The 15,488-nt window shown below is 44.7% G+C and overlaps 1 protein-coding gene across 2 annotated transcripts; it reads left to right on the top strand.

Moving 5' to 3' along the window:
- Positions 1-345: 345 nt before the first annotated feature.
- asap2b (ArfGAP with SH3 domain, ankyrin repeat and PH domain 2b) lies at positions 346-15,476 on the top strand. Of its 2 annotated transcripts, none has more exons than XM_086143116.1 (28): positions 346-840; positions 2,453-2,525; positions 3,873-4,018; positions 4,097-4,171; positions 4,759-4,808; positions 4,919-5,048; positions 5,526-5,611; positions 6,155-6,230; positions 6,490-6,576; positions 6,864-6,967; positions 7,143-7,212; positions 8,949-9,036; positions 9,121-9,169; positions 9,262-9,425; positions 9,861-9,994; positions 10,135-10,229; positions 10,586-10,775; positions 10,860-10,945; positions 11,027-11,142; positions 11,232-11,299; positions 11,412-11,519; positions 11,594-11,807; positions 12,015-12,113; positions 13,074-13,311; positions 13,535-13,590; positions 14,127-14,188; positions 14,341-14,460; positions 15,090-15,476. In XM_086143116.1, exons 1-28 carry the CDS (start codon positions 715-717, stop codon positions 15,162-15,164), a joined length of 2,985 nt encoding a protein of 994 aa, XP_085999242.1. In that variant the 5' UTR covers positions 346-714; the 3' UTR covers positions 15,165-15,476. The 2 variants fall into 2 exon arrangements, with proteins under 2 accessions (XP_085999242.1, XP_085999243.1); XM_086143117.1 differs by having other exon boundaries at positions 727-840; positions 2,132-2,525.
- The last annotated feature ends 12 nt before the right edge of the window (positions 15,477-15,488 follow it).

Below are 15,488 nucleotides of genomic sequence, written 5' to 3'. Positions count from 1 at the left end.
AGTTAAATATCATTGATGTACGATTGAATTTCGCCATGTTTTTTTGTTTGTTTATGTGTTTGATTATACTTTATAAATTCAATAGAGGTTTAAAAAAAGACTCCTGATCCGGACTCTTTTTTTTGTTGTTGTTTCTCAAATTATACATTGTTTTCCACACGGCTCTTCTCGTGTATACAAAATAAGAGTCTTTATGTTTCCCCATGTCAGTTGAATTTAGCCAGATCTGTTTGTTTATATATTTTGTTTGTTTATACTTTATAAATTCAATAGAGGTTTAAAAAAAAGACTCCTGATCCGGACTCACTGTTTTGTGACGTCACTGCCGTCCGTCCGCCACATCGGTCGCTTCCTGAGACGAGCCGCCGGGCGAGCACTCCTTCCGCCCCGCCTTCCGGCAGGTACTCGACACCGGAAGCGCAGCTCCCGCTCCGGGGCCTCGCCTGTCCAGGATTCGCACCATGGACGCACACGGTCAGGGTTTTCTTTATCGGTGACAGACAGCCGTTCCAGCCGGGGTCCGGTCCCACGGGCGGATACCTGGAACCGTTTCCGCTCCTGGGTGGGTGCGGCGCCGGTTCTCACCTGGGTTACCGACCTTTAGAACGTTCTGACTCGGGTGCAGTTCGGCTCCGACTCGGGCGCCCTTCGGCTCTGATTCGGTGAGGTTCGGCTCCGACTCGAGTTTAGTTCGGGTCCACTTCGGATTTCAAGATGCCGGAACTGATCAGCGTCACCGAGTTTATATCCGAGACCAATGAGGACTACAAAGCGCCGACCACTTCCAACTTCACCACCCGGATGTCCCACTGCAGGAACGCGGTCTCTGCTCTGGAGGAGGTATGAACACACACACACACACACACACACACTCACACACACTGGCAAACAGAGGCTGCATAAGTGTGATATGGCTCAGGTGGAGAGGCCCCTAGCCTTGACCAGTAAAAGAAAAGGGGAAAAAATCTTTCTTAATTATACTTGAAAATTGTATATTTCGATTTTAAATTGAGGGGGAAATCACAAAAAAATAAATTAACAAAAACAGTCAGTAAGAAGTAACCAGACATTTAAGTGGGAAATAATTTTCCAAAATCTTTTCAAGATAGCCCTTTGACTCGGTGACAGAAGTGGCAAAAATAAGATCAGTAAGAAATAAGTAAGTGCTTACAAGAAATAAGAGGATGATAGCATTAAGATAACTTTTATATGAGTCCAGCATTACATGTGTTTCTATAAATAATGGTCAGACATGATCAGTCCTCACTTTGTCACACAGCACTTCAGGGGCCCGGGGACTTTTGAGGGGATTTATCTGATCCGGGTCATTTAGACCCAAACCCCAAAACATATTCCTTGCAACAAAAAACGGCTGTGTGACCAAAAAGAGGAAGAGTAAGATGATTTACTTCCTCAGAGGCCTGTCTTGGTCAATGTTTTGTAAGAGTTTTGCAACTTGCTGGTGGCTGATTGGTAACCACCCTGATAAGAGGAAGTGTACGTAAAATGTCAAAGGTCAGCGTTTTGGACGATTTGTCGTGCAAATTCCTGCGGGTTTTTTTTTCCAAATATGCTTGTCCATCCTACCGGATTCCCCCACCCCACCCCGCCTCCCAGCGTAATGAATTTTATCAATTACACAAAAGTAATGATACCGTTATGCCACAGGTAACGCATCAATGCCATGCAGCCTCTCATGTTGCAGATCACAAGACTCATTTCAAGACAGACTCAGGATTCTGTTTTTACTCCAAATAATAATGACGCCCTGTCCCTCCCTAGCACTTTTCTGCTTGACTGCAAAAACAATAGCGCCCTGCAGAGGCCACAGACAGATTGCAAGACATCACTCTGACTTCTCACGAATTTGGATGTGAGGCTTTGAAAAGGCTCAGATTGTTTGGTGGGACTTGGGTTTGATTCATGAATTTGTATTATTTTATCAGCGTGGGTTGAAACTTGAATTAATAGCCAGGGTTCGAGCCACTAGGATGACCGTCCGTAAGGTTTGGCGTCCGCCGTGAGGATGAGGTTTAGGCCTCAGGCGAGCGATCGAGTTGCAACAAGTTTTGTGCCGCTCGGCCTCTCCTCCTCTTTCCTCACTCTTTTTCCCCCTCCCATTTATCCCTAGATTTGTCTTTCCCCCTCCAGGAGTCATCCTCCTCACTCCTCACGTCCTGACATGCTTGTGTCTGAGGAAGCACCATCAATCCATCGGGTCTCTGTGTTCTGAACCAAAGACAAGGCCTTTTTGAAAACGCCATCTGAAGTCCTCAAGATCTGCAAAACAATGTAGAAGTCAACAGCAGGAAATGGCTAACTGGCTAATTCATGCCCCCCCGGGTCCCCTACCAATTAATAGAGTTGTTTACAAAATATCTCTTGCCAATGATCAGATTTAAATTTAACTTTGCTTTAACAGGTGCTCTATCTATCTGTCTGTGGTCCTCAGGCTCTGGACGTGGACCGCTCGGTTCTGCAAAAGATCAAAAAGTCGATCAAGGCCATCCACACATCGGGTCTAGGTGAGTGGTGTCACTTTGCCTATGTCTGTCACTTGCTGCTAGACAAGCGATCTGCGTGAAATAGTCTCACTGGTGCCCGAGGAGCCGCGGCGGGGTTTCATGTTTGGGCAGGCGGGACCTCGCCTGCAAACATTCCTGTCGTGCCGCTCGCGTTGCAGCACGTCGAGGGAGGGCAGCCTGAAGTGTCTGTCAATGCGGGGGGAAAGAAGGAACCGGAGTATCCAGCTCACTGGGGATCAATATTCTGTTGTTTATTAAACTGTTTGTTAAAATGAATACATGAACTTCAACAGAATCTTGATAGTTTAACTTTTCATACAAAAAACTGCAGAGAATCAGCCAAAAAAACATGTATTTAAAAAAAAAAATTGTTACATAGATCAATTTACACGCAGCAGTTAGCGCTTCTCCCACATTCTCCTCGTATCATTTAGTTTCATGGTTGAGTTGATGATGGTCAGCACTCGAACAAACCAACATACACAGAACAGATGTGTGTGTTTGCATGGGTGTCCTCCGGTTCCCTCCCATAGTCCAAAAACACACAGGAGGTTCACTGGAAAACCCTAAATTGCCCAGACATGTGAATGAAACAGTGTTTCTTTTTTTGTGTCTATATGACGTGTCGATAAGAGAGTGAAGAGTCCTATGTTTATATGTGATGTGAATGAGAGAGCGAATGGTTGTGTGTCTGTATGTGTCCCTGTGATCAACTGATCAAGTTGGGGTCAAGCCAGATTTTATGTCTAGGGTGCCAAATCACAACCCAGTTGTCTGATGATGCTTTTCCTGCAATGAAGGTCTGGACTACACTTCAAAAGGAAACTGCCTTTAACCAGGCGGAAACCTCAGACAGATTCAAGCGAAATGTGGGCAGCTTTCTGCCGCCCACATTGCGCCCACACCAGTTAGGGTAAATACAGAGACCAAGAGAGACGGGCAGAGACATAGTAAGCAAGAGTGCGATAGAGACAGAGAGGGTATTAGAGTTTAGGGGGGACAGACTGATATTATCTGTTATTTCAAATATTACTAACAATAACAGTAACATGACAGTTATAAGGTGCTTTAATTCAAGCGCTTTAATATTCATGAAAGATATAACAATGGTGGTAGATCAAGCCACGTTCCCTGAGAACCTGTGAAAAGCTGTATAGAAAATAAATAAATTAAATTATCTAATCATTCATTTATTTTGTTTGATTTCTGTCTTGTTTTTGTCATTAACTTATGCATTCAGTGTCATGGATGATTCCATAATTGTCAGCGCTTTAACATGCCAACAGAAACAAAAGGTCTTGTTTAAGTCACAGGTGGGTTGTTTAATGTGTTTTTGTGTCCCTGCAGCTCATGTGGACAGTGAGGAACAGTATGTCCTGTCCATGGAGAAGTTCGGGGACAACTGTATTTGTCGGGACGACCCCCAGGTCGGCTCCGCCTTCCTCAACTTCGCCGTTTTCACCAAAGAGCTGACGGCGCTCTTCAAAAACCTGGTGAGGCGTCTGCGTTCGCCATGTGCATGGTACGCCGATTTCAGTAAGATTTCTGAGTCTGCTGCTCTCTCCCCAAAGCTTCAAAATATGAACAACATCATCAGCTTCCCCCTGGACAGCTTGCTGAAGGGCGACCTGAAGGGCGTGAAGGGGGTCAGTGCCACTTACATCAGATTCTCATAAAAGATAAAGACTTTTTGTATGAATAGAAAAATAAAACAATAATGAAACTAAATGAAAGTAAAAATTGATTTTGATGGAGTTTTTTTTACATCAATTTCTTGTACTTTTTTGTATATCCACATCTTGTTAATCCTTTATAAATGTTTCTTTTTTGACAAGCAAATTTAATGCATAAACAGTGGCTTATCAGCAAATCTAGCTAGAGACAGGTTTTTAAGATGTTTCACTCACGTCCTGATCATCTTATTTTATTTTTGGTTCTATATTTAGTTGTATTGCTTATCATATTCAGATATTTATTTTCCCATTTTAAAAGCTCCGTTTGCCATCTGAACTCTTTAAATAAAAAAGAAAATGATCAATTAGTAATAATAATTAAGCAAGTAAGACGGCAGCTTTTGTTATGTCACTTTATTAATTGACTGTTTGATAACCTTTTACACACACAATTGAGAGTTGTGTGAATTATTAGCCAATGAAAGGCTATGAGTCAGCGCTGCTGTGGCATTGCCTGAGTCTGACTGACTGACCATAATGTCATCGCGTGTCTCCTTCAGGATCTGAAGAAGCCGTTCGACAAAGCCTGGAAGGACTACGAGACCAAACTGTAAATAAAATCTCTGGGGTCAAACGCTTCCCAAACCCACCTTTTATATTTTGAATGGGTCATGGACACATTTTAGATACTGCCTGAGCCTGACCTTTGACCCCACGCAGGGCTAAGATTGAAAAGGAGAAGAGGGAGCACGCCAAGCAGCACGGCATGATCCGCACCGAGTTCAGCGGGGGGGAGATCGCCGAGGAGATGGAGAAGGAGCGGCGGCTCTTCCAGCTGCAGATGTGCGAGGTGAGGGCTTCGGTTAAAGGTCAGACTTGTGTTGGATGAGTGGCGGGAGAGTTGATGATGGAGCAGAGTGGGGTAGGAGATTTATTTCAGTCTGAACCACCTGAAAATTGTTCGAAATGTCCTTGAAAAGAAAATGTAAAGTTGAAATTAAATTTTAAAAAATGGAGGAAATGTTCTGGCCAAAACTAAAAAAGATGTATCTGATAATTACAGTACTTATTACATTTTAATTCATTTTTACATTCAAAATAACAAGAAAATTATGTAGTAATTAGCCCATTATTTTGTTAAAAGATGACCTAGTGATGCCTATGTTTGTTGATCTGCCTTAGATTGGGGAAAAAAACATGTTTGTCAATTTGGAACAAGAAAACAAAACAGTGTTTCAGGTAGAACTGGAGGTCTCCCAGTGTGATGAGCATCTGCGGCGCCTCAGCATCGGAATTTAAACATGTCTGCTGGTTGTCTTTTGTGCAGTATCTCCTGAAAGTGAACGAGATCAAGGTGAAGAAGGGCGTCGACTCCGTCCAGAACCTCATCAAGTATTTCCACGCTCAGTGCAAGTAGGTCCCCAGTCACCCAAAAACAATCTCGCATTTGATTATGGGCTCATCAGCCATGATGGGAAATTCAGAAAGCAGCCAGAATCACCTGCACGAAAGCTTCCATAGGTAAATAAGAATAAGCCACCAAGAAGCAATTAAAAAAAATCTGTTGCGCAGTGGTTAGTGCTTCTGCTTTGCAGTTAGAAGGTCCCTGGTTGAAATCCAACATAGGGGTCTTTCTGTGTGCAGTCTCCATGTCCTCCATGTGTCTACGTGGGCTTCCTCTGGGTTCTTCAGTTGGACAGGGTGAATGGTTGTATATCTGTATATGATGTGTGAATGAGAGAGTGAATGGCTGTATGTCTACAAACAGTACATCGCCCTGTGACTGACCGTTCCAGGGTGAACCCAACCTCTCGCCCAATCCCAAGCTGTGATTGGCAAAGCCAGCATTTCCTGCAGTCCCAGCTGCTTCTGTTTCCGTTTAAACACATTTAAACAGTTAAAGCATGGTTTGAAATTCTGGCCACTCCAGTTAATTCCTTTCCTCTACTTGTTAAGTTTCTTCCAGGACGGACTGAAGGTCGTAGAGGATCTGAGGCCCTCCATCGAAAAACTGGCTGTAGACCTGACGGCGGTGAGAACAGCAGACACACCTCTACTGATTATATGAATAATGTAGATATTCATTTTGCTACAATTGAAATGAAATAAATTAAACTAGAAAAACAAGCCCAGTCACTTTAGATCTTCCATATAGCCAGTAAACACAAAAAAACAATTTTGATAGAATCACCTTTGCCTTTGGGGTAAAATCCAGGCTGGTGTGAAAATGTTTTCTTCTTTTCCCACGCCGTCTGATTTTGCATTTTTTAATTAGATTTTTATTTTGTCAGATTAAACAGACGCAGGATGGCGAGAGAAAACAGCTGATTCAGCTTCGAGACGTGCTGAAGGCATCCCTACAGGCAGAGAGCAAGGAGGTGGGAAACAGTAACTAAGGTGCTATTAACTAAGAAAAAAAAATCACAAACATTGACCAGAAAGCCTGCTTTCCATATGCGCTGTCTCCAAGGTACTTGGGTTCAGTTGCAAGAATCTCATCCTTGTCGTTAATCACAATGTATTTTTTATCCAAACCTCATGTGGGGACAATACTGTTTTGTTGTGGTGAAATGTGTCTATGTATCTCCATGCTGTAATGACACCTGCGGCCTTTAGTGGGAGACAAAAACACCACCAGGTAGTCACAGTGTGGTTGTTTTGGCAGGATGCTCAGAGCAAGCAGAGCGCAGGTTACAGCCTCCACCAGCTGCAGGGCGACAAAACGCATGGCACCGAGCGCTCGGGCGTCCTGTACAAGAAGAGCGAGGGGTCAGTGGACTGCATCTCTCATGCTGCCTACTGTGTATTGCATATATTTAACTATGCTTCTATGTATTGATCTATTTTTTTCACCTTATTTTCCTGTAAGTTATTGTTATCTTCAACAGCTTTTGGAAATTGTTGGATTTAGCCTAATGCTGTGTGTGTGTGTGTGTGTGTGTAGACTGAGGAAGGTTTGGCAGAAGAGGAAGTGCTCGGTGAAGAATGGCTTCTTGACGATCTGCCATGGCACGGTACATCCTGCTCTCCCAATGGTCCTTGTGCATGACAGGCTCCGCCCTCTCCCCCCACCCCTGCATGTCCAATAAGTCGTCTCCTTTTAGGTTCCAGGGGGAATTAAAAAACAAGGTCAGACTTATTTAAACTATGTTTATTTCGCTTTTTTTTATTCTGAAGTTTTTACATGAAGAATCAAACGACCAATCAGGACAAAGCAAGCGGCAGAGGAAGAGAAACAGGAGGAAGAGAAGGAGGAGCATAAGGAAAAGGATGACAGAGAGAAGGGTGGGATGAGAGCAACCTTGAATGAAGTCTGACAGATTCTGGGAGGAAATCGTGACACGTTGTTTCTATTCCCTTATTCGAATCCCTGACAAGTTGCCACCTGAGACAGATAATTGGCCCGAATGCTCAGCAAGCAAGGAACACCACTGCACTGCCATGTTTATCGTCAGATATCCACAGCTCCGACCTGCTGTGGTGTCAAAATAAGCTGCTGAACTTTGCTGAACCGGATTTGTTCATAGTTTTGAAAATGAGAAGTTCCAACAGCAACGTCTGATGTTTTGCAGCTCTGAACACTTGAAACGTATTTCAGCATTTCATCTTTGTTACTGAGGACAAAAGATACCATTTGAAATTTAAATGAAGAAAAAAAACATTAAATGACATGAATTTTTTCCCAAAAAAGAAGCAAAAAATTACCAGAATATTAGTGCAAACATGCATGAAATTTTCTAAACAAAGATGTATACTTGCGTACCGTTATTGAGAATGAACAAGTGAATGAAAGAATGCATATTTCCCCAAACTTTATTTAAAAACAAATGGAATTTTTCAAAATGGTTTAGTTTCCTTCTAACAGCCTCCATTATTTGTCAGGTCCCTGAATGCACCATCCCCCATAGATAGAAAGTGTCTGCAAGGCTAACTAACTACTCAGTCGTAACGATACCATGAAGCGGATGCCAATGCTAAATCAACAACAGTTAGCCACAGTCACATCTCTTCACGGTAACCTTGGTTTCTGGAACATACAGATAGATTTTATCCGGAAAGGTTCACATACAGCTCTCGTTGGTCCCATCGAGTCCAAAATGTGACATAAACAACACAATGCAAGCGGGGAAGTCAGCAAACCATCAGTCCAAGTCACAAAGCAAAACAAACACAACACCGCTTACATTTGGTTCTTTTACCGCTATGTTCTTATTGCATCATCCTTGAGTCCCAAGTGGACGTCAGCTTAAGGCAGCCTGAACAGGATAAGCGCCATTTCACCCGAGCAAGGCCGCTCGAATGTACTGTAGATTCTGGGCAAAACTGTGACCGTCCTCCAGCCTGTCAAAAGTCATTCAACCCACGAGATCCACTTTCACACATTTCAGATGGGTTTAAATTCTCCACGTCAGGACCAAAATGCCATGGCTGTTGAATTAACCATGACTTAATACACTGTGTTGATCAATCATGGATACACAATTGCCCATTCTGATAACATAAGAATTCTGGGTCTCATCTTCTGGGAGCATGAAGTCTAGGTTTATCTTCTGGGTGTTTTTTGTTTGTTTTTTTTCCCCAGTCATCTTTTTCTTGGCTTCACCCTGCTAACATTTAACTAAATAGGCAAAAAAATTGTCTATCTTCTTTGTAATGTTGATTTCCTCTGAGGATCGCAAATCTTTTTGTCAGGTCATTTCAGATGGTAGTATTTGTCAGGCTTCTAGTCTGCCTGTTTCTTCCCCTGCAGGCCAACAGACCACCGGCCAAACTCAACCTGCTCACCTGCCAGGTGAAGAGGAATCCAGAGGAGAAGAAAAGCTTCGATCTGTTCTCCCGTAAGCCGCTGCCACCATGACGACAACGTGAACACCGCCTCTTTTGTCCACCGCCGGTTAACATCTCATTATCCCCGATTTCAGACGATAGGACGTATCATTTCCAAGCGGAAGATGAGACGGAGTGTCAGATGTGAGTGGTTCACGCCCATTGCCGTCACCATCGCCGGCCCTGAAATGTCACATGTCACATGAAACCCCCCCCCCCCCCCCCCGTTTGTCCAGCTGGGTGTCAGTACTGCAGAACAGCAAAGAGGAGGCCTTGAACAAGGCCTTCAAAGGAGACCAGGATGAAGGAGATAATATCGTCCAGGAGCTGACCAGGGCCATTGTGGGCGAAGTGAAGAGGATGAGTGGCAATGACAGCTGCTGCGACTGCGGAGCTCCTGGTCAGTCGTGCTGTTTGTATTTATCGCGGTACTGCTAGTACCCTCTATACCATGGATTCTACTGGACGTATAGCCACATGTATTGCAGTAGCACAGCTGGTATTGATGGTTGTATTGGTAGTTTTAGGATTGGTGTGTAGTGGTATCAGTGCTGGTGATACCACCTTTAGTACCACTAATACTGTGGGTACCACTGGTAGTACTGATGGTTACAATACTTTACAGTTGAAGGTAGTGCTGATACTAGTGGCATTTTGTAATGTTAGCAGTACTGTTATCTCCAGTACTACTATTTACTGAAGTATTGCTCTTGCGGTCATAAGTATTGAAAGTGATATAATTTTTAGCAATAGTGCTAGCACAGATGGCTATTGGGTTAGTTCTATAGGTGCTACTCCTTGTATAGTACCTGAATTCACCATGTGGTTGATCCAGGTCCGACCTGGCTGTCCACCAATCTGGGGGTTCTGATCTGCATCGAGTGCTCGGGAATCCACCGAGAGATGGGGGTCCACTATTCCCGGATCCAGAGTCTGGACCTCGATGTCCTCGGGACCTCCGAACTGCTGGTGAGTCACAGCAAGGCTACGTCTGGCCAAGAGGCAACTCAGTTTATGCCTACCCCCCACCCAAATTCATGAGTGTGTGTGTGTGTGTGTGTGTGTGTATGTGTGTGTGTGACTGTGGTGCATTCATGTTCATGTGTCAGCTGGCCAAGAATGTTGGAAACGCCAGCTTTAATGAGATCATGGAGGCGAATTTGTCGGTGCAGGACGTCACCAAACCCGACCCTAGCAGCGATATGTGAGTGATGTCTCCAGGGAGGTTTCTGGGAAATCCTAGTTTTGTTTTTGTTTTGTTTTTTCCTCAAATAGCAAATCCTGAAATGATTTCTTGCTGATTTCTGTATCATTCGTGAAAAAATAAAATTTGCATTAAATGGGCAAAATTTCCCACACAAATGTTATAAATTAAACAAAAATCTAAAAATTTTACTTGTGAATTATGAACATAAGAGTTTTCTCCTCATATTTTAAAGTATTTCTTGATTTCTATGACCACTTTTGCAAAAACATCATAGTTTAAATCTTTTATGAAAATGGAATTCGGGCCCCTGACCATGGCCTCATGAACCAGGGTAACATCTTCTGTTTTTCCAGGCAGACGAGGAAGGACTACATAACAGCCAAGTACACGGAGAAGCGCTTCGCCCAGCGGTTGCAGGCTGATGCAGCGGCGCGGGTGCAGGTCCTGTATGATGCCGTCCGCAGTAGAGACATCCTGTCCTTAATCCAGATCTTTGCTGAAGGAGTGGACCTGATGGAGTCCATCCCACAGGCCAACGAGCACGTACGTAGTCCAAGACACCTCCATATGCTCAGGAGGGTAGTCGATTCATAAATTTAAAACCCTTTATGTATGTTTGTGTGCTAGGAAACTGGAGAAACGGTGCTCCACCTGGCTGTCCGTATGGTTGACAGAAATTCCCTCCACATTGTTGACTTTCTCGCCCAGAACAGGTACCTGGCAGGTGGAGACCCGTAATGCACAGCAATGCGTCTTAATGTGAAAAAAATTAAATAAAACCCGGTGTGTTTCAGCCCGAACCTGGACAAGCAGACGGTGGGAGGAAATACAGCGCTGCACTACTGCTGCCTTACCGACAACAGTGAGTGTCTCAAGCTGCTGCTGAGAGGCAAGGCCTCGGTGTCCATCGGTAAGACGCCCGTCGCCTATCAACAGCTTCGCTCTCCCTCCGCTCCTGTCTCAAGGTCTTTTTTTTCCCATCTCAATTTGTTGTCGTAGTGAACGAAGCGGGGGAAACACCGATGGATATCGCCCGCCGTCTGCGCCACCTTCACTGCGAGGAACTGGTGAGACTGAGCCGCGAGCCCTGCGGTGCAGATTCAGCTGACAATATGCGAGGACTCCCCTTGTGACTGAGCCTTGTGTGTGCCTGTGTGTGTGTGTGTGTGTGTGTTTCAGCTGACTCAGGCTCAGACCGGAAAGTTTAATGTCCACGTCCACGTCGAGTACGAATGGCGCCTCCAGAATGAAGACCTGGATGAGAGTGAGGATGAGATGGAGGACAAGGTGAGACACTTGTGTCCTACAAAACGCGGTATTTCTTGTCGTTACAAGGGTTCTAACACCGTGTGTCCCCGCAGCCAATTCCCCACCGCCCAGTTAGCTGCTTCCTGCCGACCGGTGGATCCAGCATGGCGTCGGTGGCCCGTGACGCTGCCAGCCTGGCACGTGACAAGCAGAGGCCGACCGTCCCTAGTATTTTGATCAGCAATGAGACCTACGGCACCATGATAGACCTTCACTCCACGCCACAGGGGGCCACGCCTCCTCTGCCTCCACGGGCACCCAGCAAAGGTCACAAACACTGTAACAAGCCGAGCACAAGTGAATGGGTGTTTTTGAAATAATTCCACCGGGAAAGTTTAAATGAGTTAAAATATTTTTCTGAGGTTTTTAATTTTTGCACCACCCAAACTCTCTGCCACTCAAACACAGGTGACGCTTGGAAACTGCCATTTTGACATTACACGTGTGTCTCATGTCACTCTCGATGTCACACAGGGCCCAACAAACCCTCCACAATTGAAAACGTGGGGAGACAGCGGTCGTCCTCCGACCCCCCGAACCCTCACACCCCGGAGAGGAACGCCTCCATGTATGGTGAGTGTCTAGTGAAGTCGGTTTTATCTGTCTGGCACTCCCCGTGGAGAGCAGGTTTGGACTCGACTCTTTAAACTGGGGGTGGCGTAGACCTGAACACTCCTGGTTCGATTCCCGGCTCCTCCTAGCCTGTCAAAGTGTTGTTGAGCAAGACACTGAACCCCTAACTGCTCCCCTGGCGCAGTTCTGCTCATGATTCATCCATGATGGGTTAAATGCAGTGGTCAAATTCCACAGATGTTGGGCTCCATGTGTAACTGTATGTGACAATACAGGTATTTTTTTCTTCCTCTTTCTTCTAAAATGATCGACAGCAAGGGTGTCAAACATACGGCCTTCGGGCCAGAACCGGCTCCAATCTGGCCCACTTGATAAATGGATGAATTCATATTTCCCCGCTGAAATAAAAAATGAAATCATGAGCTTCATTTTTTGACAAATCTGTAGTTCCTCTGCAGTAGCTGCTTTTGTTGCTGCCTTTAACAGTCAAATGAGTTTGAAACCCCCTGATCTACGGAACCTCCCATGAGCAAGGCAACGGTGGTGAGGAAACACTGAATTTAGCGGGCAGAAACCTTAAACAGATCCTAGCTGAATTCGGGCGGCCCTCTGCATTGACCTGTCAGAGAGAAAGAAGGCAAGAGTATGATGGCGACAGAGAGGCTATGAGAGTTGGGAGGGACAAATTATCTCTTACTTATAATAAAAGTAGTGCTAACTGCAGCATGCTAATAGCTGAAACGATACAATAATAGATTTTATATCAACAACGGTGGACGCCTAGGGGCCGCTGCCGCGGATCAAACCTCACCCCCTCGGTAACATGAGTGCAGACAGGATAGGATGAACGGGAGGAATGAGAGAAGTGCAGAGTAAGCCTTTGGCAGCACAATAATGGGCTAGATCTGTTTATTAATCAAATTGTATATTTTCTCTTTTCTAATACTATTTTTCAATCAGTTCTCCCTGCAGCTCCCCCACTTCCTCCTGTCAGCAAAAGGTCTAGCATGTTGGAGACCAAGACCCTGTCTGCCAGGAACACACCCCTTCCCCCTCTCCCCCCGCCTCCCGCCGCCCCAGTCATACCTCCAGTGGCCCCCCCCATACCGCCGCCCCCCAAACACAAGGCTCCGCCTGTGCCACCACCCGTCCCGGCCCACCAGCCAAGCAGAAACGCCGGACCAAAGTCCCCGAGCAGGTGTGTACTCGTCCTGTGTGGTTAATTCTAGTTCGTCCTAGGTTTCGATGGGATGGCTGTGGCTCGGTCAATAGAGCAGGCGTTGAGTGTGTGAATATAATTCACTTTAAACCACTTCGGATAACATTCAACAGCTTGCGATGGTATAAAAACTATTGACTGCTGAACTATTAAAAGGGAAACGGGTTGCGATAGATGTGAAGTTGCTGTGTCTGATTATCAGATCGGACAAATGCCGTTCAGTGAGCCCACCTAAGAGGACCGCATCAACAAGACAAGGTACCCACACACTCATACTTGCGTAATGGTACCAAAGCCCTTTTTTCAATATAACATTATGACACCAGAGTTTTCACATGGACACATGGATTAATTATTGCTAGAAATTCAACTGGAAAATGTGCCGCTATGTTAATAAATTGTAGTAAAATCAGTCTGTAACCTGTAAGGACGTAGGGAAATACATATAGATGTGAAGTCCAACTCAAGACTGTGCATTTTGGCAATAAACATCCAAAAAAGTGGGCCACTGAAACCCTTCAGGTCAAAACCCCATCCTGGCTTCACCTGAGACTCACATAATGTACCTGAGGAATATGTATTTTAAGTATATAAAAGCATAAAGTACCTGAAGTGTTTACATTTTATAATATGTTGTTACATATGAGAAAATAAGCATTTTTTTGCAGTCTAAATTCCTGCTATTTAAGGCTATTTTCAAATTGCTGGCTCCTAATCTTTTTATACTTTTATTTTTGCTGTAAACTGTTCCATCCTGCTAAAATGCATGTAAATTAATGTGCTGTCGCTTGCAGGTTCCCAGCCCAGATCCCCACACTCGAACCCGCCCACGCCCAAACCCAGAAGCGCCTTCAGCGTGAGTTAAAACAAGTCCAAAACCAGATCCGCAGACCCGAAGCAGCAGCCGACAAACAGCGACCTCTTGTAGCCAGGGGTGGTTTTACAGTCAAGACCACTTTTTTCACAAGACCTGGATTAAGAGGTTTAATTGTGTGTGTGTTTTCATAGATGCATAAGCCGAAGCGGGTAAAGGCCATTTACAACTGTTCAGCCGACAACCCGGACGAACTGACGTTCACAGAGGGGGAGGTGATCGTGGTGGAGGGGGAGGAAGACAGCGAGTGGTGGGTGAGTAGTGTACCTTTGACACATGATTGCTGAAGACACGATCTTAAAGTGATGGTTGGCGCTTCCACCTCACATCAAGAACGTCCCCGGTTTGAGCCTTTCTGTGTGGGGTGTCCATCATCCCCCTTTGTCTGCGTGGATTTCCTTCGGGTTCTCTGGTGTCCCGCTGCAGTCATTGGACAACCTAAACTGTCCAGACTTATGAATCAGGGGGTTAATGGTTCTATGTTACTATATGACCTGTGAATGAATGAGTGAATGGTTCTATGTCTCTATATGTTGCCCTGTGATCGACTGGTGACTTGTCCAAGGTGAACCCCAAATTTTGCCCCATGATAGCTAGGATAGGCTCCAGCCACATCGCGACCCTGAGTGCAGTATAAGTGGTTTAGATAATGAATGAATGAACACCTGATGATATATTTGATAAAACTCTATAAAAAAATAACTGAAAACAACTAAAATGTGCATAATTGTTTAACAAGAAGTCACATGGTCAAAACCCTTCTAGAAAATCATTTGTAAAATGCACTTAGAATAACTTTTTTCTTAAAAATCTGTAACGCAGCTTTATTTAGCTTTTGAAATGTTTTGTGTGACGGTGACATTTGTGTTCCACCGTGTTTCAGATTGGTCACGTCGAAGGCGAGCCGGGCAGACGGGGGGTGTTTCCAGTCACGTTCGTTCACTTCATCACAGAGTGATGTCACTTCCTGTTGAGAAAGCCAAAGACCAAACAAGCCAGAGTCCCTTCGAGACAGAGGAGAATCCTCCAGGACGCAGCCCTGGTTGTCAAACACAAATCCTGCAGAAATGTCAAATCCCACTGGAGGACAAATATTTCAGTTCACAAGTTTGTGAAAACATTTCTCAGCTTACTATTTTTGTATGGCACAGAAGTGAAAGATGGCAGCATCAATGAGTCAGGACTGTTTTTTAGAAATGGATGAAATGCTGTTTAAAGAAATAATAATATTGGGTTTTTTTTGGATCTTAATAAATGCTTATGAAGATCATTTTGTTGTATT

Source organism: Fistularia commersonii, chromosome 36, assembly GCF_037954325.1.
Source record: "Fistularia commersonii isolate RoL2024-O1a breed Wild chromosome 36, RoL_Fcom_v1.0, whole genome shotgun sequence".
NCBI lineage: Eukaryota > Metazoa > Chordata > Actinopteri > Syngnathiformes > Fistulariidae > Fistularia > Fistularia commersonii.
The sequence above is the reverse complement of the archived record's forward strand: the minus strand, read 5'-3'. Positions and strand labels throughout refer to the sequence as shown.